The following is a 26863-nucleotide window of genomic DNA, read 5'->3' as shown; positions in this document are numbered from 1 at the left end:
TAGTGCCAAATCTTTATTTTTTTTATTCTACCAATCCGGATGTGGCCTACACCAACACGCTACACATTTTGTGTCACTTTGGTGAACTGTTCAACCTTGATGGAGGTTATGCCTCAGTTGTCCGTTCACCTGTTTGCTGATGCCTTTGCATTTACATTCTAGCCACATACAGCCGCGCCTGCCTCTCCTTGCACAAATGAGCGTGATAAATCTTAAGAAGGATGCAGCCCTCTCTATATGCTGAGCACACATTGTGGCTCAAAGGCAGTGGATGTTCTAACAGATGTTAACTGCTTTCATTTAGCAGGGGGAGGGGGGATCCGACACAGCCTTTGAATGCCACCTTCTGAACCCACAAACAACACATAGAGACAGAAGAGTAGCGCTCAATTGACGATGACCTAAAATTATGTAAATGGAGAGTCAGTGTCATTTTTTTTTTTTACCGGGTTCAGGGTTCCATGTAATAATATTGAACATGTCGTACCTTAGCACAAAGTTTCGCAAAGTCACAGTTAATGTAGGCGTTCGAGATGATGGTGGTGACGAATGGGTTCACTCAACCGTACCGTCTTCATTGTAAGGCAGGTGCAGACACCGGCAAAAACAGAAAATGAAAATAAATGTCTGAACTGAAATGACGGGCTTCTTTAACGTTTTTATCCATTGTGAACATTTGGTAGTTTGTTTTTGTAAACTTGTGTGCTTTGGAAGGCACTTACAAATGGAATGGAATGGAATACTATGATGAATACGATCTTCTTGCCTCATTTATACTGCGCTGTGTGTTACATTATTGTGCAAAAAGCAAATAATGCTGAAATATTTTGCTGGTGATATACAACTTGTGTCACGTGAAGAAATTGGAGAGGCAAAGTATAGGTCAACTCCCGAGGTTGAACACAACTGATGGATGCCGGTTGACTTGAGGCTTGGGAATGGAAATAATGGCGGAGGTCGATTCTTCTGGGTTGCAGCAAAGCCACAAAAGAGTTTCATGCTCACAGATTTGTGTTTTCTTGAGGTAAATGATGTCTTGCGTTCGGTATGATGTCAATTTGTGGTATTTAAGACAGCGTTTCTCAAAGTGTGGTACCTGTGGCTCAATAGCTGCATTTAAACTTATATGTTATGACACATTTATTCATTTATATATATATTTGGTTCAACGTTTTGCAAAATATTTTAATCGAATCACAAGGTACAGTTGATTTATTTTGATGTTGAAGCAAATTGTTAATGTTCAAACTGTGTATAATGTCACAGTGGCTTACAAGCACATTAAATACAAAAAAATAACATTTGGGCCTATTACATTTAATGTCGGACATGACGGATACTTCAAGAATTCCGTTTTCTTTTTAGGGACTACGTGACCCAACGATTTAAGATATTCTTAGTTGGTCGAAATCTGCTCAATTCAGTGGCGTAAATTTGACAATTGTAATTATTGTCTACAGAGCTCCTCAATTAATGAACGATTTAATTCCTCAGACGCACCTATCCGCGTGTGTGTGTGCACGCAGGTGCACTCGTTACATCTTCACTCATTCAGTATGTGTCACGGCATTATTTACACATTCGCATAAGCACTCAGTATATCATGAGCTGTTGTTTGCTGTTTACTTTGCCTCTAAATCTCTTTGTGCCGCCATCTGTCTCTCACTATTTACCCCCAGCTCCCCGTGTCCCTTTACGTGATGAGCTTCCAACCAGCCAAGCTGCAACCATTTAGTGGATTTATGGGGTTTTCCTCTCACTGACAGCTATAGGAAGATTGCTAAGATCCTATTTGGTTGTTTTGATGCATGTCTGTCTCATTTTTCCAGTGAGATGTGGGAATGCGTTGAATGTCAGCAGCATATAAAGAGGCAAGCACACGTTGAAGGATGTTTAAAGAGCAGACGTGCACAAAATAATTCCATACACCATTAAGCTGGATGTCAGAAGCATTGTCAAAACAACGAATGAAAGTTAAGAGAAACGCTGCACAATAACACATTAGCACTGGGCAATCACATTTCTTGAAGGCTGGCGTCGCAATTTCAGAAAGCGCTGAGAGAATGAGCCGGGGTAATAGTTTGAAAGAGAGGAAATATATAGTACACCACAATGGCAGCTACAGGAGGGGCATTCGAAGATAATGAGGGAGGCACATGAGAAAAGATAGCTAATTGAAACGTGCGGTCCTTGTTTAATGAATTTTTGCGACAGCACATTGAAGTATAACATACAAAGACTGTGGAAGAAAAAGAAAAACTAGAACCGCAACTTCTGCAAATACAATTTATCATATCGAAAAGCCGCGGTACGTTCAAATTCAAATACCACAAAGTTTAAGTAGTTTACTTTTGGGGTGATTTGAGGTACGTTGTTGGAACATTTATTCTAAGAACCCATCACAATATAGTGAGCTCTATTTTCGAGAACGGCTTAGAATAGCGCAGGCCAGGGGATCTGCGAGCACTGCGCCGCTGTGGGAGTGGTCTTCGTCAACTTCAATAATCAAAATGCAGTATTTTGCCGAGTATTGAAATGTTTGACTTATGTTTTTGTAAAGACAGTGGGTTATACTGCTGCAATGTATGGTCAGTGCAGTTAAATAACCGTAATTGGCACATTCCACAGTCCTGAGTTCCTGGGCTATGGTAAAGTTTAATGAACTCAAATGAGCAATGCGTCAGCTTAGATAGGCTCACCAGCAACTCTAATGAGGACAAACGCCATAGAAAAAGGAAAGCTAGATCAGTTTTAGTGATAAAAAAAAAAAAAAAAATCAAAATTGTTCAGCGCTACGTCTAACAGAGGTACAGTATGTGACAATTTAAGAGCTGTGAGCTATACTGTACATCATAATAAATGAACACCCCCATGCTTCCACAGTCGGCGATAAACCAGGGAACGAAAACCAGGAAGGGCTGATGATGCTACAAGTGTGTGTGTGTGTGTGTGTGTTGTCTGTGAGTGAATCAGAGGACAGTTTGTCATGTTGCTGCTCCACAGCTCTGATCCGAGCTGACAGGTGAAGCTAAGCGCAGCTAAACAGCACACGTAACAGGATGGGGTGGGGGGGGGGGGTGATAGAGACACAGAAAGAGGAGAGATGACGAGAAAGCAAGACACAAAAAAGTGAGACAAAAGGAGAGAGAGAAGAAAAGCGGGACAAAGTCAGTGTGAGAAGACGAGGACCGGCGAGATCGGAGCGAGAGCGCAATTAAAGATTGAGAGGGGAAGAAGCAAGAAGCAGAAAAATCTGTTCAAAATAAAGGAACTGAGATTAACTGACGGAAAAAAAGATTGGCGAAAATTGGCGTTTAATCAAAGGAGAGAACTCGGCGGGTACATTTTTTATTCTTTCACGCCATTAATCTACCAGCACCACTCCCCACTTTCTCCACTCCTACTCGATTAGCGCTTGCTGCGATATGTGCCTGCCGCAACATGGGAACACTCTGAATATTAAACGTGTTTCGGGATAGAAACTTTGAACTAAAACCTCATCATTGTCATACAAATAAAAAAAAAAATCAGTTTACCCAAAATGCAATTCAATTCACAATTCATGTCTTAACGTGGCTGCAGAGATGGCGTGGTGGTTCTGTAATCGAATTTTATAACACAATGAGCCCATCTATGTACTTCTGTTTAAGTGGTTTAGCTAAACAGCCCAAAAAAATGTCGCTTGTCATTTTAAAAGGCATCTCTATTATTCGGCAGAACTGTCCTATGTCCTTTTTTGAGCGTAGCTAACACTGAGGTTCAGAAAAGCAAAAAAAATCAGATAAAAAAGGCGAAGAAAAGAAAATCCTATAGCGGAGCTACCAAAATAGGAATCCACTTCCAGAACAATTCGTCTGAATTAATACACATTTTTAAGATTTTTATACTTCCAAAACCATGACTGGATTAAAGGAGTTTCACGGCACACAAGTCATAACAGGACATTTGAATTAAGTTGTACTATTTTACCTTTTTTAGTTTATGCATCAAAAATAGCTTACAATTCCCTCCAACATTGATATTATATTGCAGTACGTCAGGTTTATTTATTATTCGAGGCTGAAAAATATTTTATTTTGAAAGGTGACCGGCTTCTCTCCGTTGCATCCATCAAGGATGGACTTTAAACGCTTGTGTAGATGCTAATTGTCACGGTTGCATTCCGCTAATGTTAAAGTCCAGGCGTGGGCCAACTACGGCCCGGGGGCCACATGCGGCCCGTCGAACTTGAAAAAAATTAAATGAATAAACCTTGTTCATCTTTTAGTTTCTAAATACTGTGATGTGTCAAAGCCAGATATTTAGTTGTAATGCTTTTGCATTTAAAATGTATTTTTTTTCTCCAATGAGGTAAGGTTACTAAAACACTCCATCCATCTGCTCCTGGTCCGGCCCCTCTGTCAAATTATAAAACTCATTGTGGCCCACCAATCAAAAAGTTTGCCCACCCCTGCGTTAAACCAACAAGCTAGCATGTGGCAAGCGGCTCACGATAACAAGTTATACACGTTCATCCACTTGTTCTGTGATGCCTTAGTTGGCCGCATTTCAGTAAGGTGCTGCTAATATAGTTTTATAGAGTTAATAAGTTTGTTAGTTTCGTTTAGTTTCATTCAGTTGTAATATCTACAAACATTTTTTTGTTGCTCGTACATGCATGTTATAGTTCAGTGGTGTCATCATAGCAACCATATTAAGGTACATAAAAGTACACAGTGGATTTGTGTTGCAGCATTTTATTAGTCAAGCAACAACCTCCAATCCCAACGGCCCAGCGGTTACCGGTTCACTAAAGTTATGGACTTGCATGGACCCGTAGACATTGGAAAAAAAAAGATTAGGGACCACTAATCCACACAATGAGTCGTGAAGAGGACGGTCAGCACTAGTATCGGCGCTTCTGCTGATTTCACAATACAAATGGGACGCACTGATGATAAAAATAACCTATTTAAATAAACAAATAAAAATAACCTAAAGCAATTTGGGACTTTTTCTGCATTCCCTCACTCAAAAGCTAAATGCCGCAAATAAAGAAGAACGGTTACAAGCGAGGCTCACACTTGCTCAAATGTGATAGTGAGAAAGTAGATCCAAGAAAAGAGATGGAAGGAAACCAGACCCATTGAGGAAAGACATGAGGCGTGCAGTTGGGTGCATTCCAACGGACAGGTTGATGGATTACAACTATTCACTTAGTCATGTGAGGGGTGGGAGACAAGACTGACTGTACACGTGGGGGTGGAGGTGAGTGATGTGTTCATTTCTTTTCGAGACTTTGGCAAGGCCTGTTGATCCATTACTATATTACACTGCACTCGACACTCCTTAGTGTACGTGTGCACGCGCGTGTGCGTACCCTGGGACAAACTTCTATTTGTTGTTGTCTCTCTCACGCCTTTGCAGAACTTTGAGGTAAACGCACCGTGAAGGCAATATGTGTGCATGTGTGAATGTGGGCTATGAGTTAAACGCAGGTTGGCTGCTGAGTCATTTGGACTGCTCTGCGTTGTGAGGTTGCTCTCAGTTTCACCACATTGCACAGTATCCAGTATTTTTTTTAAACTGTGGCAACCGCAGAACAATAAGGGCAATACTTGGGATTTGATTTGATGAAGACACTTATGACAACAAGTGACATACATTGTTTTAAAGCAGAAATCAAACACTAAGGGAAAGCTGTCTAAGCTGCTTCTAAGTTCATTTTTAGTTCACATTGCCTGCTAACCGGCTGCATCCCATCAACCACAAATAGAAGCAATCTGGGAGACTGCCATATCCCTTCTCTCAAGCATCCAAAACGCAACAGAATAATAACGGTCTGATGTCACATGTATCCTTTTCCACTTCTTTGTCTCACCTTCATTTAAAAAGTGTGGCTTGGGTGAATAACTCATGCGGGTCACACGCATCCGTGCCTGGGGTTGTAATCCAAGGTCACTTAACTGCATTTCACGATCCAGTGTCCCCCACAATGCATCGATGACAGAGTGAAGCGGGGCTACTAATTTATCACTGTGGCCCTGACTTTGATGCATTTTACATGACATGTAGAGCCTGTGCAGGAGGGCCAAGCATGAGCATTCATAAATGGGATGAAAGGGAGAATTGATCTTTTCAAAAGTCACGTCAGAACGATGGACGCTTGAGATGTTGACCCTCACTTGTGAGAAGCTGCGATTTTTTTTCTTTGTCTTTGCAGGGTGAGAATCTGCTTCTAGATATTACAGTTATGTGTTAAATGTCATGACAGGGAAAGAAATGGAGGTGCATGGACCCAAATTGATTCACTCGGTGAAAGTCACAATCTTTGTTTGGGATTTCCAATGAATGAGAGTTTACAATGACGCAGTGCAAAGTACAATCACAACAAGCATATTGTTAAATGAATACCTCTTGACATTATTAACGACGTAAAAAAAAAAAAATGTATGCAGCTTTTGTATTCCAACTTTTTGTTGTTGTTTTTTTTCTATTGCTGGTACGCACAAAACACAAAATAAAACCAGCATTTCCGCAGCAGTAAAACTCCAGTGACTAGTATTGTTCCATTTAATAATTATTTCATTGCATCTTCGGCTCTCCTATTGAACAAAATATTCAATTTAAACCTATATTTTCAATACTTACAACCTAGTACTACTACCATATTCAACATGTAGTGTACTTTGCATAGAGCCACACCTCAAGCAAGGACTAGCGAATAAAAGTATACTGCTCATGCATATAATTTTCTAATCCGTGGCCGTTATAAATTCCATCTCCATTGTAATGCGAAAGAACACATTTGTGCAAACCAATCAACGGCATGTCAAGTTACAGCAAGACACTTCTGCATAAAAATGTCCCTCCTTCATATATAAAAAAGATATATCACAATTATTTTAGCAATAATTGAAATCACAATTATTCAAACAATTATTTTCAGGGAGAAAAACAGAAATGTAATGCATAAATGGAAACCGTATTCAAACAAATCAATTTAATTAGATTTTTAATTTTTTTTTTTAAAAAGGTGCAAATGTATAAATTCAAGTGTGGTTTCCCTGTATAAAGAAACAGTACATTGGATTTTACTTGCTATGCACTTAGAAGTTGCCACTGAACTGTTGCAACATTAAAACAAACAATTTAAAGAGAACGCTCACATTTTGAACTCAAGTATACGCATTATAGTGTTAGACATTGTAAAATTAGTACTATTTTGACAATGTTATGTATAATAATATACACTGCATATAATCGTTTTTTACGATTTTGTGAATTTCGTAATCACTGAATTGAATTTCAATTAATTGCACATCCCTACTCTCTTGAATAAACGACTCCTTCAAATAAACACTTGGTTCCCATAATTACCATTTTAAAAAAACACAATACTTTACTGGCCACTAATTAAATTTTACAAGTCAGTAAATTTCACATTTAACAATAAACTCCTGATCCTGACACATTTTCCAGACAACATCGGTGCTTAAAGCAGGTCCGCTGCTAGAATGAACTACATTGGGAGAAAGACTTACATTTATTTTAATGGGCTTTGCTCGAGTGCAGGGGCTCGTGACAGGGCAAACTCTAATTGGAGACAAATAATATATAAGGGCATTGTGCAATGACATTTGCCATCCGACAATATGTATGCGGGCTTATGGGTGAGTTATTTCAGCAGTTAAGACAGTAATGCAGAGCTGATAAAAGAGATCAATATAATAGTGTATAGTGATGGATGATGGCGTATAGCAGCATGATCACAGCATTATTGATTACCATGAGTAATGTCAAAGGCCTGGCAATGTGAATGTATTCCTGCCGACAAATGTGTGCGCGTGTAGGTGCGTGTTGCGCGTGTCTAAGATTGTGTTTGTGTGTACGTGTAGGCAAATTCATGCGTGGGCTGTGCGTGCGTCACGCCGCTGCATGTTTGAGAACAAATCCCTTGAGCAAAATGAATGTTTGCGAGTGCTTTTTGTCATTTCTAAAATAGTCCCAAACCCTAAAAATAATGAGTGGGGGCAGTGACTCAGAATGTGACATATGGTATTTTTCTGTGACATCATCGTTACCAACACCGCCTTCTCAGCACTGAAAGCCTGCCAGCAACTGGTTCACTGAGCCTGCAGCATGCTGGCTTCTTTTTGCCATTTTGTCACAACAAGATGCATCCATGAAAAAAAAAAAAACATGGATTAAACTCTCTAAAAAAAAAAAGTCAAATATGTGATATTGACACCATTGTTAATGAGATCCAATTCAAGAGCTAACGCTCACTTCTGATTGTCCGATTAGAGATGCATTCATCTATTAATATATGCTTGTAGTTCATGGTGTACAATTGCAAGAAATTAGATTATAATTTACAGTTCTTCAAATATTACACAAGCTACAACATAAGCAAACCAAAATACAAGTCACACCCAGTATACAGATTGTGTTTAAATTATTTGTACACTTGTAGGACACAAAAAAAGGAATGTTGGCAAATTCAGCACCGCACTTTTACTTTCATGGATTTTTGTTCAAACTATTAGCAGGTGAACGTGCTTTTTTTAATTTTAGGTCAACGCTCCATTCCCAAAGGAATGCCGTTTTTTGAATCTCTTCTCTCGTGTCATGTAAGTGGCTCAGAGACAGTGCATGAGCACAAACAGGCCCTGGCATGGCGGCCGCTCAGCCATGCCAAGGGACATTATTTGGCAGCTGTCAGCTCTAATAGGAATAGAGCAGGGTGGGAGACAGATCCAGGCTCTATACCAAGCCTACAAGGGAGCACTATCTGGCAGCCATAGCACCACTGTGTCTGCTGTGTGCACATTTTTTGCGTGTGCTAAAAAAAAAAAAAAATGTTTGCCCCCATAGAGTAGAATATCAGACCCTCGGAAATGATGAGTGTTCATTTAGCCTATTTTTGTCAAACTGACATTGTGTGTGCAATGTTGGCGTAACTAAATAAAGATATGAGTGTGGTTTTCCTTCTCACCGCGGTGGTGGTTGCCTTGGACTTTATTCTAAAGGTTGCATATTGTTTACAAATATGAACGCCAGCTCCAATTATTTGACAATCGAATGCTTTAAAAAGAAAGCTTAACACACAAAAATCCAAGTTATTCGCATTTGAGATTTTCCAAGCAGCTTCGGTAAACCTAGAAAACACTCATTGAAATGACAGATAAACAAGCCCTGAATATTGTATTGATATGTCAATTAACAATTAACCCAATAGTGGGGCTTCTGATTGACCAATATAGAGAATAAGTAGGTGGACTGCACAGGAATTTGTTAATAAAAGGCGGCTTTGGGACAAAATATCAACACGAAAATACATCACTATATGCCGGACATTAAGATGACTTAATGAACATCTACTGCAAAAATATACTTGGCTTATATTGCAGTTTTTTTATAAACTACATTAAATCGTCATTGTATCACCTAAAAGTTTACTGGATTGGAAAAAGGACTTTTACATTTTTTTTGTATGTGTCTCAAGAGCATGTTTGTTGATGTTTTTATAACGTCGGCCTTTTTCTAACTATATCAATGATCACATAATCACCGTATTGGGTTACTATTCTTCATGTTACACATTTGTGGTTGCTTCACTGACGCCTTTCTATTAAAGCCTGCCACAAAATCTAAAGAAAAGAAGTTGATGAATGTTCATGGTAAATATGGGAAAAAAAAAATATCCGCGTTTTATAAAACAAAGGCTTTGTTGTCATTTAATAGAACATACGCTGGTAGGACAAAATTGAGGATTTTGTAATTGTAAAGAAAATTTGGAATGTTAATTTGTATGAGGATCAGGGATCACTTTCGCATTAAACCTTTGAAATCATTGATGATTTTTCTTTTTATAATGGCTGTAATATCAACCATGATTATCTTGTTTTTACATTTGTATGGTCGTTAGGAGTCACTGAGTGGCCAAACCAGGGTGTCGTCTGCCTTTCATGCAAAGTCTGCGCGGTTGGGCTCCATCTCATCCGCCAACCTGAACGGTTATATACGCAAAACAAAATAGATCCACTATTTAGATTGTTCAAATGTAACTTTTAACACTTTGACGCAGGAATGGATCATTCAATGATTTCCTCTGGGAATTGTAGTTTTCTCCCGGAACAGATTGTGTCGGTCTTTAGAGCGAGTCCGCTGTTGTCCATAAAAGCAGCAGTGTATCTGCCTCCATGTTTCCGTCCACGTTGGATTAGCGGCCCTTGGAATGATCTGTGGGTGGTGTTTACTCCACGCTAACCTGCTGTGACAGTGAGGAGTGATTCAGCTCCAAAATGCTGTGTTATATTATACGCCCCCTAGGAACTGGTGTGTGTGTGTGTGTGTGTGTGTGTGTACACAATAGTGAATGCCTTATTCAATGACCAGGGGGTGGTTTTCTCACTTTATTTTTAGCATCTTTGGCAATTCAGAAGAGGGGAGCATATTTAGTTACACAACAAGCCAGCACTATCTTGTGATCATGCGCAACTTGCACCGCTGCAGCAGTTTGTTTTCACAGTGGTTGACTCCTTCACCCTCCCTTATATGCGATTTTACAAACTCAAGTGTGGTTGCCTTTTCTCTCAAAAGAGAGAAGGCAATGCGGGTGAATGAATTAATCATGCAAGTTGTTGGTCACGTCACAACAACAATAAGCAAGCTAAGTGTTTAGTTGGGTCACTACACTGTGGCAAACAAATATTGTTGGGAACTATTTTTTGTTTGGTGCCATGTGTGGTCTAATTCAACGAAAACTTTAAGCACTCCTGACATAATTAAATATGATTCCTGGAAATGTATACGGTGGGGCAAGAGTTTACACCAGGGGTGGTAAACTCAAATACACAGTGGGCCGAAAAGTAAAACTTGAACAAAGCCGAGGGCCAACATTTAATTTTTTACAAACAATACAAATGCTGATTTTCTATTGAAATTTTTTATTCAAAGTGATTTTATTAATGCAACACTCAAACGACATCCCTGTGACAGTTTCACGATATTAAATCTATTTGGACCGAAAAGCCAATCACACAAGAATTCCAGTTTGACAGACTACTGTACACACGTGGGCAAAAGGTCCAACTTGTATTCAGAACGTGAAGCTTCTGCAGGCCTTAAAGACAACTGTAGCCTTTTTCAACGCTTAGTTAACCTTTGCTCGATATCTATTTCTGGGTATCCATGAGCTAAATTAGACTCCTCACATCCACTTTCTTCCCCTGCACAAAAAATGGTCGGCTGAACATCTAATTATTCTAATTAAAAGGCAGATTAGATTCATAGTCCTTTGCACGCAACCCCCCCCCCCCCCCCCAAAACCCTTGCCGCCAACATTCAGCTCCATCAGACCTTGTTAACTGCCAACCTTCAACAAATGGCTTCAATCGCCAATTGGTACCGCAATGACATTCATCTCAAACATCATACACATTAAAATGTGATTGGAAGGTTCCTTTGGCGCTCATCTTGCTCTACTGCTGAGATCTGTTTGACATTGAAGCGGAATACGTTTTAGTCTTTCATGTTATAATCAAGTGCTACGAAGTATCAAACTGTCAACTGTAATATCAGGGCAGTTATCAGTCCGTCGCCTTTCTTGCAATCAAAGTGCTGAAATAATCACGGCTGTCTGTAGAACGAGCACATAAGTGTATGTGTGTATATAACATTCTCACTCTTTAAAATGTGTTTTTATTGGCTTGAGAGAATCTCTCCCCGAATGTTAACTTACATTTTCGATGTCAGGGTTTTATTGCGCAGAATCATGCTCCCTGAAAGCAATGTGCCTAAGCGCGGGATTGTGTTGTTGATCAACATCATCTTGTCATGTACCTTTAGCGCTCTCCATTATGCCTCAAATGATTGGCCGAAATATTAAAGGGAAAGTCAACCCCCAAATTTTCTTTACAAGAAGATGTTCAATGCGGGCCCATGGGCCGAAACAAGGAATTCTGATTTATATTACGTTTGTGGAATATGAGTCACGCAGCAAAACCCATCTTTTTTTTTTAGCCATCTCAGGGGGTGCCCATTTTGTCACTTCTTTCGAATGAAAATCACATCACAGTTGCTCGGGGCTCAGCTAACGACCAATCATGGCAGGTGGGATGTGATTGTTCGTTACCCGAGTAACTGTGCTGTCATTTTCAATTGATAGAAGTGACACAATGGCCGCCCCTGACATGGCTAAAAAAAGGTGAATTTTACTGCTTAACTCATATTCCACAAATATTAATCAGAAAGCCATCTTTGCACTATCCATGGCACATAGAACATTTTATTGCAAATATTGGGGTTGACTTCCCCTTTAAGTAATCTATTAATTAATAATGCTCATCCCAAGTATCTAAAATAAAGTAGTCACAAAAGTGTATTTTCCTTGTTCCCGTGCCTTATCTTTTATCCAGAATATGCCTGCCATGTGTTTTTTTTCCTTTTGTCAATTATTTCTTGAAATGTCCCCTCACAAAGATGGTGGGGAAAATAGAAACTAGTGAGGGTTAAAAGTATTTGGATGCTTATTAGAGGCTAATCTCGTTGAAATATGTTAATATATATTTTATAATGTTGCAAACAATAATTTGGTGGGTTTTGAGAAGAATTATTTAGTTTAGCATAATGACTTGAGTTGTTTGTTGATTGCAATCTGTGTATGTGAGTGCCATGTTGATCAATGGATTAATATGTTGTTAATAACATTGTCAGAATGGCGGAGGATCATTATGGTAATTTGTGCAAAGGTCTTCCCTACTTTGACAGACAAAAAGTTTTATTAAAGCTTAGAGAGCTACAGGATATTGATGCAATTTCATGAGTAAATTTTCTAAATGCAAAGGAGAAGGAAACCCATCAACAGCAGCCATGGAGGAATGTTTATTCAAGCGCCATATGGGCAGAAAGACTGAGTCGTGGTCGCCGCAGCAGGAGAAAAATCAATCAAATGAATTGGGACACATTGTCCCAAAAATTTGTGTTTAAAAATACTGCGTGTCATTTACAGTGCCGATATCCATCCATCACTTATCTACTGCACGTGAGAAGGTCGCAGTGACCGCTAACCTGACATTACACTCATCAGGTGAAAGTTTGTGGGAGATTTTGCTGTAAAAGACAATTTACATAAGTTGTGGATATACAAAAATATGAAGGATTAAAAGGAACAAAAGAAATTTTTTGCACACCTAGGATATTGTTGTATTGTATTTAACAATTTTTCATTTATTTTTTTTTTACTTCAAGTCAAAATGACTGCAATGACTAATGACGGGTTAAAACTTTTGAACTTAGGTCTGTTAATCACTATCTCTTCTTTCAAAAGTACAGCCAGAATAGCCGAGAGTAATTCGGGTAAACTACACTGACAGAAGGAACATGCCTTTAAAACTTGGCCAAAAGCTGAGTGATAGTCCAGACACTTCTGGGACAGACCAGAACCGACAGAATCAGATGACAAGATGGAAAAAGTCAGACAGGTATGGAAGTGATACACCAGCAATGAAAATGAAGCATGGGAAACAACAACAGGAAGGGGGGGGGCGGTGGCGGGGTGGGGGGGTTGTTTGGCTGACGTCGGAAGTGGAACGCTGAGACAATAAGACAGACAAGATTAGAGGAGGAAAGAGAAGATCTTTCCTGGGACGCAGATAGGGAACAACAAGCGCTTTTAAGCATCCTGAAGGGGATGAAAACATGGGGAGTGGGAAGGGGAGAGCGAGGGAAAGTGGCTCAGAGCTCCCTTTATTACCATGGAAAATGAGTGCCGGGGGGGAAAAAAAAAAGGAAGAGAGACGAAGGAATGCGATGGAAGTGGACAGATATTAACGAGATGAAAGAGAATCGGCGAGCCAATGCGAGGGCAAGTGAGACGACAGCGCGAGCGCGGCTGCATGATGTTCTTCATGGCTGCACTCTTCAAGGAGGAGATGTCACTCACGGCCCTCATTTACAACTAAGAAAAATAATAACAAACATGGTCATTTGCTCATATTTACTGTCAAATGTCAAATAATCAGTAGGGGCGGGGTCACGCACCCAAAAAAAAAAACTGAGCTGGTTGCTGTGTACTGACCCTAGAGTAGTCGTGGGCTGCTTTTATTTAATTAGGATATATTTTGCAAGCCTAATAGCATAATCATCCAAGTAATTTTTTACTTCCTGTCACAATATCAATACAAAATACCCATGGGCTTGCAAAAAGGTGTGCTGCTTCTTTTTGTATACAGACATTCTCTGTCCCCCAGGTCAACGGCAATCCTCTATGCTTGACTCCAGGCAACTGAAGTCTTTTTGTTTGTTGAATTTTCTTTCTCGTTTTCTAGAAACAATTAAATATGACTTGGGCAACAAATCCATTTTTGTGAAAAATGCGCAGTGTAACGCTGCTCCTTACACCAGTTACCAGTAATTACAAACCAATATTGGAATAGCATTTTTTAATCTGCAGTTAGGACCAACTACTTTATTATTATTGATGCGAAGAAGGTGCGTAAAATAAGTTTCTATTTCATCCATTCTACTTTTTGGATGCGTGAATAAATACAAAAATGCTTCAGGATAACATTGTAATCTGAATTTAGCATTATACAAATATTTTAGTGTTGCCAACTTTACAAATGTCATGCAACTTCAATGTACAACTAGAAAAAAAGAAAATAATAAGGGCAATATATTACCTTAAGCAAGAAAATAACTTTTTTTTTTTTTTAAATGTACACTACCAAAATAATAACTTTTTACAGTCAAAGTACTTTCAAAGCGGAAGTCAACCTCAAAGGATTCTTAACAATAAAATCAGTTTTACCACAACACACCTGTTTTCTGAAGCTGAGCCATGATTGGTCGTTATCTGAGTCCGGAGCAACTGTAATGTATTTTTAAGTTGACATATGTCTCATGAGCTGGCTAAAAAGGGGAGGCTTTCACACCCTAACTCATATTCCACAAACGCAATATTAATCAGAATGCCACGTTTAGACAAGTGGACCTGCAAAGAACAAATTCTTGTCAAGAAAATGTTTTAGTTGACTTCCCCTTTAGGCAAGCATCACCAACTATTGCGTGGAAATATATGACATAACTTATGTCACGTAAGCCTGTGTAGCCCTCCATGTATTTAATAAAATCAGGAAAATCTCATTAAAAGTGTATTATTTTTCCTATCGGCCCTGCTTGCACAGTTCTCTGCACTCTGCGCATTGAATCACATGCCGCAGGTGTGCGTGTGTAGAAAAGCGTCATGGCGTGAGAGCGAGGCTACCTATTAGAGGTCGCACTGTTGTGGCAGCATTTAGCCGCCGCCGTTGCTCATGTTTAGGGCTTGCATAACCACAGGCAGGATTTCAGGGGATGATTTGTTTTTTTTTTTAAAGTTGTTTTTTTAACAGGGTCGTGCAGAACTTTTAATAGTGGCGCAAGGCGATTGGGGCGATTGCAAGCGACTTTCAGTTGAGATTTTTTTAGCCTTGAAATGCATCCAAATACTGTTGAGCAAAATAATTCTGTAAAGAATGTAAAAAAAGAATTATTGAAGGTTAGAACGCAGTCGTCCACAGGAGTTGGTTCACTCAACTTAATAGACACGCAATACTCTGAAGGAAGCACACAGGTGAATTAATTTCTGCTTATTTATAAAATACTGCCCCAGGATGGCGCACACTCGACAAATGAGGCATTTATGTTTGTTAAAATAGAACTGTCTGTTACAAAACAGCTTTTAACTGGCGGTGCAGGTTAGAGATTCTTCTTACCAAATGTTTTTCTTTTGAGGCATCCACATCTAAACTTGTTCAAAGGGCTGAAACAACAAAAGATGGCAAGAGGGGAAGCTCATTGTTCGACATTCCCGTTGGCAAACATCCACAAACGCATTCCTTTTCATCTTCCGTTTCACTTTTTTCGACGATAACTCCGAAGAGCTTTCTGTTAAGCGTCTGTAGGTTTATGGAGATGAACACTGGGCAGCTTATATAAAAGCTGTTTAGATAAAGCTATAGAGGATTTTCCTAATGATATCGACATTGCAAGTGTCTTCCTTTACCATTTAAGCCTCAAGTTCTCTGTGCTAAGATTTTTTAGCCTCTAGAGGAATTGTGACTTTTTGTCCCCCCCCCCCCCCTCTTTGTTTTATGTAATGTTCTTCATATTTTTCTCCTCCTCAGGACTTTGACAGAGCTGCTGAAGCAGCCAGGCGAGGCGGGAGTTGTGGATGGAACCGGAATACACCACCCTATAGGGACCAACGGCATCTCGGCCAGGGCGTTACGCTCCAACAACGGTCAGTCCTCACACTAAAGCTCACCCACAAACTGACAAGACAGAGGTGGCCATTTTTGCTCATTATTATTAGTTTGGTGTCAGATATGAGGAGAATGGGACAGAGTGGTGTAACGACACACACGCAAGTACTAGAACTCAAGATAAACTTACAAAATGGAATATGACCAACAAGACATCAGCTCAGCAAGCTTGGAAAGATTAAAGGGAACGTCAATTCAAAAATTTCCTTTACAAGAATATGTTCTATGCAGGCCCACTCGTCTCGACTGCCGCTTTAACTCGGCGCACTTTGGCTTCCCTTTGGTTTCATGTGACTTTTATTGGGTGACACATAATCAGAAATAACAAGCAGCCTCAAAAGGGGTTATAAGAGCACAAGAAGAATATACACTGGAAGTGATGAGAAATGAGCAGACAAAGCAGTAATGCTTTTGTCAGCCATTATCAAAGTTAAGCGCAGTTTAAAGTCGCCATTTGTTTGCTGTTCTGACACAAACTGGATGAGAAAGCTGAGAGACTACTAGTACTAGAGAGCAGTAAAAAAAAACAAAAAAAAACAGTGGTGGCAAATGTACTCACATGCTGTGCTTACAGTAAGTAGAAGTCCAAAGATTTTTTTTTCCTGACTCATGTACGAGGAAGATAATGATCCAATTTCTTCATTATAGGAAATGATTCTGTCCCCACTTTGTCTGTTATTTTAATATAATATGAACTGATTTGAAGCTTATCAGAACCAATCTGTAACTGCTCTTAAATTCTCAAAATATCAGAAAAATGAGTAACCCCTCACCACAATATGTCCTCATTTTGTGGGAAATGCTCTGTAATTTTGAGTGCTTTCTGATCCAAGCCAGATGAAAGAGCAATTTTATATTTACGATGAATTAGAATGAATTCATGTTCAAGTTTCAACACAGAGTGACACCACAATTGCTAAACAACTAGTACAGGTGACTTTAATGAGAGTGAATATCAATGAGTTAAAGGCAGCAGTATGTGTTGTTTTTGTGATGACTTGTTTTTGTCTGCTTCGTCATCACGCGCACATTAAGACCACTAGACAGGTTATATTTAATCAAGATGTAATTAGCCTCGTTCCAGTTCCCAACCCACAGAGTGAATGCTGAGTGACCCATCTGTTTTTTTGGGGGGCGGGTTAATACACTTTTTGACAGCACATGCGCTCACACACACACACACACACAGCGACAGAAATGAAGTATATTTCCTGAGGACTCATTTGTGATGACTGGTGGCATGTTTATTTAAAGGACAAAAGGTCCCGGCTGCGTCACATCTGCCCTCATTATCAAACGCATTAGAAGATGAACCATTTGTTGCCCGGCATGCATGTAATGCTGTTCATTGATGTATGGTATGTGCCGCAAAGCCAAATCAAAGAGCATCACAAGACTCCCAGAAGAGAATTACATCATCAAATATCAATGCACGGAAAATGATTTATACAGAACCTGGAAACGTCGATTTATCTATAAATTATTGCGCTCTTATTTTCCTACTTTGCATGATCACAAACACATGGGCAATATTTACACACGACACAGACAATAGAAGAAGAAAAAAAAAAAAGACTAACGTTACTTTCATCTTCCCACCATGCCTATAAACACATTTTGGCCTCATTTTCACCCCATGCTGTGCTTATTAGCACTCTTCTATCTTGCGCCTCTTTTCTTTCTTCCTCTGCTATTAAATTCTACCGTCTTAACTCCCCCTGCCTTCTCGCACCAATTTGTTGGATAGTACTTTACTTCCATAACATCATTATCTGGTAAAAAATGTTTAGCGCTGTGCATTTTCCAATTAGGACAGCATAGGCTGCATATTGTCTTGTTTGTTTATTCAATGGGTCAAGAAGATTTACGTGGATAATTATACCACCAAAAACATTCACAGTGGGTTTAGCATTTCAGGATTTCTGAAGCTCTTTCCACTCACAAATTTTAAGCATTCGCTTTCTCTTCCTCAGCAACTTCAAAGCAGGTTGGTTGAGCACGATGTGCGCTCTATTTTTTTTTTAGTTTTTTTTTTTTTTTTTAACTGCTCATGTTAAACCACTGGAAGAATGGAAGCTTGTTGGCAGCAGTAGTGGAAGTACACAATGATGACAGTGATCGCAGCGGATGAAGCCTTCGAGATCATGCTGTGTCAGCTGTCTACGCATAATTACCTCTTAATTAAACTAATTTAAATCCTCCAGGCCAAAGAGGTGGGGGGTGAAAGCGAGACAGGGGCCCACACAGTCCATTAGTACGGCGGAGGGCAGAGTTTGAGATAAATCGAGGTAAAAGGGATTCAAATATTCAATGATGATCACATGGTCGTATATTGATTATTACTCACATAACCGTGAGTTCTGAAATAATCATTAGACAAGATGATACACTCGCGGTAGGATGTGGGCGTGGTCTTGAGGTGCTGCAAATAATTAAATGCAATCAAATGTAGGTAATTCAGAGCAACAAACAGTGTGACTAACGCTGCATATCAGAGTGTTTGTTGCTTCCACACATTGTGCACATGACAGCGCGTCATGGAGCAAATTAAGTTGGCACATTTTCGGTCAAAATAAATCACGACTATTTATTTTTCTGACTCTAATTTAAAAAAAAAAAGTGCCATAGTGCAGGCTTTATACTTCTGCTTATTCGCATCGTTTTCCGGTTTTCGAGCACATCACGGTCCCTCAATTTGTCCGTGGAGTGCAATTTGTTTCCAAATTAGTCAAAGCAATCTATTCTGACTTTTTAATTCCAAGCAGCAAGCAACATATGCACTGACATGAGTATTAGAGTACAAATATGCAGACATTATTCTGTTGTCTTTGGATTTGTCTCCTGCTCTTTGAGCATATGATAGAAACATTAAGGTTTTTAACATAAAGTAGCAATAATTCAATAAAGACAGCAAAAGGACTTTGAATGGACAAATTGTGAATGCTCCCTGGCGTGAACCCCACCAGGACTGTCATGATCCGCGTCGGACAAGACCGGGGTTTTGTTATTGTTTTCATGATCATGCGGTTTTGTTATTGTTTTCTTCACCTCCCGGCCATGTGCACTTGTTATTGTTTTGATCTGCTGAGTAGGGGCGTTTCCCCTCAGCACCTCGCCCTCACCAGCCATGCACCTGTTCCCCGTCAGCTCACACACCTGATGCCCATCCGCACTCCTAATGACTGAACTATAAAAACATCTCATCCCAACAACTCATTGTCGGAACATTACTCCGTTTGGACTGTCACGACCGCTCCCTGATCTCCTTCACGGCCATGTTCTTGCTCTCGCTCCCTCTCATGTCCCTGGTTTTTTGTCACTGTCTTGTTCCTCGGCTTTTGTTCAGTTTAGTCACGTTTAGTTCGTCTTAGTCATTTTGCACCCTGCCACGTTTGTTTGTCCACGCCATGTTGTTTGTCCTCATTTGATTAATTTAATAAATTCCCTTTAGTTTACCCTTTTCCCTGCTTCCTCGCACCTCTGGGTCCACCTCCTCCTCGCCTACCAACGCCGACCGGCGACCGAACCTGACAAGGACATGGAGGGAGGAGAGGGGGCGTGGCCATGTCTTATTTTTAAGGGGTGGTTTTTAAATAGTTATTCATTCAAAGATGTCCCCAAAACAAAATGATAACGTTTAAAATGTAAGCTAATATAATTTTCCAAATGAAAAAAAGAGCTATATATAGACATGTAGAAATATATATAGAGAAAAAGGTTTTCAGAGAGGATAAAGAATCTATGCCTTTGTAATGTACTGTCATATTATCTATCTTTTTAAATACCTGTCACTTAAGAGTCCAAACTGTATCAAGCTTTCATCTAAAAAAGAAAAATAATTGTATGTCGGATCGCTCATATCTAGAGACACCATGAACTGCTGTGACTAATGCAAATCTTCCCATTCTGCTTTTGATGTTTTGTTGGCATCTTGACATGACTATCACCAAAATATTGACGGGTGAATTTGGCCCATTTGACGTAAAAGGAATAATCCTCGCCATCAGCCTTAAAGCAGAAAAGATCTTTTTAACTATCACATCGGATGATTTCAGCTCACGGCCTGCACCAGGTAAAGGCTCCACAAGTCACAGGAAGTATCTGATGAACACAAGCAGAACATGTTTTTTTCCCTCAAGTTTTGAAGGCTGGAGCCAAATCCTCTCAGCATCCACTTTCCCTCCCTCCCCTGCTCTCCTGAGCTCATTTTGAGGCTGAGATATTTTTGATACTGCTTAAGAGATGAAGGGAGGGATGAAACCTGCAGGATGTAAAATTTGAGGAATGTTTGCGAGAGAGAACAGGGCGGGGGGTGGGAAGAAGAAAGCGGGGAAAGAAATAGGTCATGTTATGTTACCGTTGGTAAAAGAGGACAGAGCTGATGTAGTTATCCAAAAAAAAAAGTGGTTTAAAGAGAGGGTCAAACCGGAGAGGTGAAGAGAGACAAGCAAAGAGACGGCAGATAGAAGAGCCAACATGCTGCTAGCTGCGAGGGGGACAGCTGGTCAGCTGCTGCCCCACTCTCTTCTAGTGGGGAGAGCTGCCCTGAGGACAGCCACCCTGTTCCACACGCACACGCACACACACACACATGCACAGAGACACACACACCTGCTCTCGCATTTTTACACGCCCCCATACCATTTGCAGATGGTTGCATGTATACTTACAAACAAACTGCATGCGTCACCTGAACACATCACAGACAAGGGTTTCACAAGTGCACGCAATTCTTTTGACTGATAGAGAGCAACGATCGTGTGAGGTCAATGAGTTATGTAAATGTCAGAAAGAGAGGTAACACGATGTAAAAAGTGGTAAAGTGGACAGAGGAAGTCGCTAACTATGAGGACTTTTCAAACTGTTCGAGCTATGGGCGTAATTTTCAGGAAGTGTTTGGTTGGGTTCCAAGTTGTAGAGCTTTTGAGCATTCAAACTTTACTGCGGCAATGATTTCAGCACCATGGACAGCGCAACTGCTACAATCTGAGGATATGCAGATCTCTGCTACTTTTGGACGCTTAAGCGCAAGCACAGAAATTGCTTGGTTGCATGGCAAAGTTGATACAAAAACAATTGAATGTGAAATGAAAAAAAAATACGGGGGCTATCTGAGTGAGTATTCTTTGCAAAAGGTGAAACAATTATCAGGCAGGGATGGCGATGCTGAAATATGAGGCACAACTGAACGAGAAATTCTTTGAGAACAAAAGATGAATAAGCAAATGGCCTTGCTGTTGTCGTTTCAGTCGTCATGCTGCTCTGGTCTGCTTCATGAGCACTCCCGCACTTTCAAAACAGAAAAATCCTGCCTATGGTGCAGTTCTTTACTGGAAGGCCTCCTTTAAGACGTATTAACGTTTGTGGTGCACAATTTGATGACAATCCCAGTTAGAAGGGGGTTGATTTAGGTTAAAGGTGGAACATGAGCAAAAGAGGAGAACGAGTAATGGACGAGCAGTGAAAGACTGAGCTAGCGATCAGTGTGATAAGAAAATGAGTATCATGGGATCCCGCAGAGCCGCTATTAAGTGAAAAGACGTGGGGGGTTGTTGTGTGTTAAAGCAGCAGCTTGTTTGTTTACATCTGTGCGCCCTTGAATACCATGGAGTGTCATCAGAGTGCCACATGGGGCCAGTGCCAATTATATCCTCTGTGAGCTCGTCAATGACGCCCCGCTGCAGAGACAGCTTGAGACACAGAGGGATGACAGGGAAACCGAGCATTAATATATTGGGAATTATTTCTATATGTACGTTTGTGAGTGTGACGTTCATTCAAGCATGAAAGCATACGGCCATGCGTGAGCCTACAGTGGGTCGGCAATTTGTCCTGACGGCTTCTTTTGAAACAGAGAATGAGACTGGGGTTACTACTGTTTATGGGACTACAAACAAGTAGAAGCCACCATGAATGTGCGTTCGGGCTACTGCTGACAGCTTTAGGGTGCTTAAATGTTAATGGCACGCAGAAATGTACAAATCTGCAACTTTGACGCGTTTGCATACATTTTTAAGCAGCGCACTGCTGAGCAAGTGGATAATTTGCATGTGTTGAGGCTAAACAGTTGCATTGCAGAGGCAGAGCTAATAAACTGATGGAGAAAGTTCCATATAGGGGTTGTCTTTCAGTGACGAGCTCTGACGCAATCTAGTAAAGCAAACACTATTTATTTTTTTTATTTTATTTTATTTGTTTGGCAAAACATCTAAGAAAAAGACTACTAAAGACACGAAATGCCATGTAAGATTGTGATTAAATGATATTAGCATCTAAACCAGGTGTGAGCAAGCTATGGCTCGGGGGCCACATGCGGCCTGTCAAACGTATTAATCCGGCCCACCGAACTTGAAAAAAATTAAATGAATAAATCTCATTAATGTTTATTTTCTAAATACCGTGATTTTTCAAAAACATAGATATTGTTGTAATGCTTTTGTTCACTTTCATTTAAAATTAAATGTAATTTTCTTCTCCGATGAGGTGAGGTTACCAAAACACTCCATCCATCTGCTCCTGGTCTGGCCCCTCTGCCAAATTTTAGCACCCATTGTGGCCCGCCAATCAAAAAGTTTCTTATTTACAGTCGGAATTGCCAATGTCTATGCATAAATTGGTCACAAAATGCGATCTGATTATTAAACAAGTCTCAACATAGAGCAACAATTCTGCCCAAACAGTTACTGGTTTAATGTTTTTATGACACATGCAAACATTCACAGTGCATGGATTAAAAAGTATGTGAACAGCTTAGGCTAATGACACCGTCAAGGGCTAATCAGAATCAGGAGGCACCCCAGTTAGGTATGAGGTTATGTCGACTAAAGATATCTCCGTTGAGAAATGTACCAGAAGCAATACAGCATAGATAGGGTTCCAAAAATATTGCAACAGGTTTGACGTTTTGAAACGGGTGCCAGGATGTTCCGTAGGCAAACTAGTATGTGGACTGAAGAACCCAAAGTTGATTTGTTTGGAAGGAACACACAATGTGTCAAAAAAAAACAAAAACTAGCAGATCAAACCAACATCTAACTGAAGTATGGTGTAGGTGACATCATTGTTAAGCATTGCTTTGCTCCCCCAGGACCTGGACTTATTGACATATTTTATACAAATTTTCAGATGAACATAACATCATCTATTTTTCAATTTAAGCTAAACTGAAGGTGTGTCATGCAATAAATCGACAAAGTAAATCCACATCTGACTTCAGGATGGCCGAGTGGTCTAAGGCGCCGCGTTCCGGACCCAGTCTCCCCAGGAGGCCTGGGTTCGAATCTCGTGGCTGCCAGGATGGCCGAGTGGTCTAAGGCGCCGCGTTCCGGACCCAGTCTCCCCAGGAGGCCTGGGTTCGAATCTCGAATTTCCCCATTGTGGGACTAATAAAGGCATTATTAAAACCTGTTTGAGATGCTGTGGCATCACCTCAGTTTGATTTGTAACACTCATCCCAAAAATACTGCTGAACTGAAACATGAGAAACTGTTCGCTCTTAACTATTGTACACATCAGATGTGCAACTACAGGAAACTGATCATGGTTACCAACAAAACATTTATTTGGCATCCTAGAAAACTGCACTGGGTAAAAGCAGATCTATTTAAAATCTAAGAATTGGAGCGTCAACATTTGTTTATAAGCTCACAAACAGCCCAACTCACTTTAACGGCCTCCTTGCCCTTTTTGTTACTCTGGATGAATGTGTGATGCCTACTTGCTGTAGCTATGCACCACATAATCCAATGGGGATATAAAAAACATGCTGATGGGTGCTTAAATAAGGTGTAAATCAGGATTGCAACCCTCTACTGCATCACTGGCTCTATTTTCCTACTCTTTCATGTTTCATTTTGCCCTCTCATTAACAGGCCTTCGTCACTCCTCCTCTGCCTCAGTTTCTCCCTTGCAGGCATTCGCTACGGTCCTTTTCGCTTTTTCTGGCATCGCTCTGTCCCGGTCGCTCCCAAACTCTTTCGCTCATCTTTCCTTCATTGTCTGGCGGAGAGCGAGCTGTCTGATCCCTCACTCTCGCCGAACACTTAGGTGCGCCAGAAATGATCACAGAGCTACAATAAAAAGATCTGATGACTCGCTCCGTGTGAAAAGGGACTTCAAAGGCAACTTTTGTAATTATTGGGACAGCACCTCAAAGCAATGACTTCATGGCGTACAGCAGTAAAGTCAAAAGTCAATTGACTATTTTTATAGACGACGCATGCAAAAATGCTGACCTGATATTTGTGCAAGGCTCATTGAACTTGTTTGCCAATTTGGCAGATTTGTCCGCGCCAATATGGACGTTCTGGCGTAGCGAGGGTGCGATCTTTGACATGCGCTCAGCGCATCTCACAATCTGGTGCAAGAAAATCTGTCTAATCTTACACCTGCTGTGACCACGCAGCACAAAAGGTAGGCTGCTAGTCCAACGTTATTTTGGTGAATTCGACCAGGGCAAAGGCAAACTGAAATCATTACAGACATCAATTCATTAAAAGCATTATTATAGTTTTTAAATGAAGGTACCAGCTTGTGTTGTCCGTTACCACACCAAACAAAGACAGTGCTCAATCCTCCAGTCATGAATCATTTTCCACATAGAAATGTTTGCATGCGAGACATTTAAAGAGCATGATAGGAGACATTTTGATTGGTGATGAAATAAGTCAAATGTGTTCACACCCACAATGCCGCAAACTGCCGTGCTTTTTTTATTTATTTATTTGTTATTTTTTTTAATATACTGGCTTACATGCTGCGAAATGATCAAATCCTGCTTTAACCCACCATGACAATGATTTACATTGCTCACCGTGCTGGATTTGCATGAAAATAGAGCCCAGTGAGTTAAATTGAACATATACTGGATTATAATTCTAATTTGAAACAAGTTAGAACAGCACAGTGATAGGGTGGTTAACATGCCTGTCTTACAGTTCTGAGGTTCGGGTTTGAGTCTTGGCTCCGGCCTGCCTATGGTTGGATTTTTTCTTGCGTGGATCCTCACGGGGTGCTCCAACGTCTTCAGACATCATCCCGTAAAAAAAAAAAAAAAAAAAAAAAGTTTGTTGTGTGTGTTTATGTATATTATTTTTATTTTTACAAGTATGACATTTCCACACGGCGCCTGTATTAATAAAAATACTTTACTATAGAGCTTAACTTTCGCAAGATCTTTGAAAACTCATGAGAACACAATGAGACACAAACAAAGGCACACTGTCATTTCTGTCTTTTCCATTCAAAAGATTTATTAATTAAATATGGTGATTAGATTTTTCATCTACCAGTATATGAGCTGTTGTTTGCAAATTGAGATGGTCGGTGGATCAAAAGAGCAATGGTAATGTTGACGCATCATAAAACCCAATTCTGCTTCTGGGTTTTGTCAGACAGGGAAAGAAAAGTAAAACGTGGAAGAAAAAGGCAGCATCGCAATTTTCAAGATCCACAGCGTTTGACATGTTGGATGTGCAGTGAAAATACATGACAGATTGTGTGAATGTGAGATCCTTGACTGACTATTTTCCTCACTCATGTCAAGGACACTCAACCCCTCTCTACGGCCACACGCATCATGTAATATAGACAGAGCCGCCTCCTGCACACCTGCTGACAGCCGTGATATAAAGTGGACAATTGAAGCTCAATGGAAACAAATGACAGCATAGAAGACACTTTCACCATCAACTATCTTAATACATGACTTTTGTGTGCACCTCTTCTCATACCGCACGTGTATAGCAGAAAAGGTTTTGTGCACCGCACCTCCTAAAGCATCACCAGTCCTGACGCTCCACCATCATACATAATCACGAGTGAAACACTTTTGCCGACACTACTGAAAGGATTTCATGCACACTACCGAAACGCTCTCATAACTATTGCGAGAAATGCAAATTACAGTATATTATGTGAACCCATTTCAGTATATTATACAAGCGGTATGATGCGCAAGAGGATTTTCATTGTGTGTAAGAGAGCGGTTCATAGTGTGCGTCACAAGCAATGCTAAATTATGTCCCTGCCGCGCTGCACGTGCAGGCAGGTGATCCATGTCAGGGCCGAGCATATAACGGTGTGCGTGTGTGTGCGTGCGTGCGTGCGTGCGTGCATGGACACCGATATGAGCTGCTGAGCACGGCAGCATGTGGCGATACATAAAAATGCCAGGATTACCCTCGACTGCTGCAGGCCTACTGATACTGTTAACGTTATGGAGGGAAAGGGCGGGAAAGCGCTCCATTTTGGCATCATTATCAAGCCATAATGAGCCATAACCCCACTCAGTGAGGACTCAACGACTTCTCGCTTAATGCGTCAGGCCAAGGGTGGCCCATGTGCTGACTTGCAGGAAAAGTCGGAGGGAAGACAAGCACATTAAGGGGAACTCCAAAAAAAAAAAAAAAATAAGGATTATACTGCAATCCTCCACATGCAAAAATGAATGTGGAATGAATACTCAAAAACCGCCAACAGCAAAGGCAACTTTTTTGTAATTATGGATCTGGCACGAAGTGATTTAATTAAATTGAAATATCCCCACCACGCTCCAAAAATATGTCAACGTGATA

The 26863-nt window shown here is 40.4% G+C and overlaps 1 protein-coding gene and 1 long non-coding RNA gene across 6 annotated transcripts in view; one reads left to right on the top strand and one right to left on the bottom strand.

The window, feature by feature from the left end:
• The window catches only part of LOC148322971 (uncharacterized), a 117871-nt gene that overhangs the window by 49810 nt on the left and 41198 nt on the right, over positions 1-26863 (bottom strand). The window contains exon 4 of one of the 2 annotated variants that reach the window (XR_015846687.1): positions 25050-25311. The exons of the other annotated variant lie outside the window; for it this stretch is intronic. This is a non-coding gene — a long non-coding RNA (uncharacterized LOC148322971). Of the gene's footprint in view, positions 1-25049; positions 25312-26863 lie in introns of those variants that run through there. 2 annotated transcript variants of the gene reach the window in all.
• LOC148322972 (protein shisa-8) overlaps positions 1-26863 on the top strand; it is a 65288-nt gene that overhangs the window by 14330 nt on the left and 24095 nt on the right. For all 4 annotated transcript variants that reach the window (XM_088317543.1, XM_088317544.1, XM_088317541.1 and 1 more), the window contains one exon: positions 16152-16267. In XM_088317543.1, the coding sequence (XP_088173669.1) occupies positions 16152-16267 (116 nt within the window). The remainder of the gene's footprint in view (positions 1-16151; positions 16268-26863) is intronic.

Source organism: Idiotropiscis lumnitzeri, chromosome 15, assembly GCF_059441095.1.
Source record: "Idiotropiscis lumnitzeri isolate Australia: NSW breed Sydney's pygmy pipehorse chromosome 15, RoL_Ilum_1.0, whole genome shotgun sequence".
NCBI lineage: Eukaryota > Metazoa > Chordata > Actinopteri > Syngnathiformes > Syngnathidae > Idiotropiscis > Idiotropiscis lumnitzeri.
The sequence above is the reverse complement of the archived record's forward strand: the minus strand, read 5'-3'. Positions and strand labels throughout refer to the sequence as shown.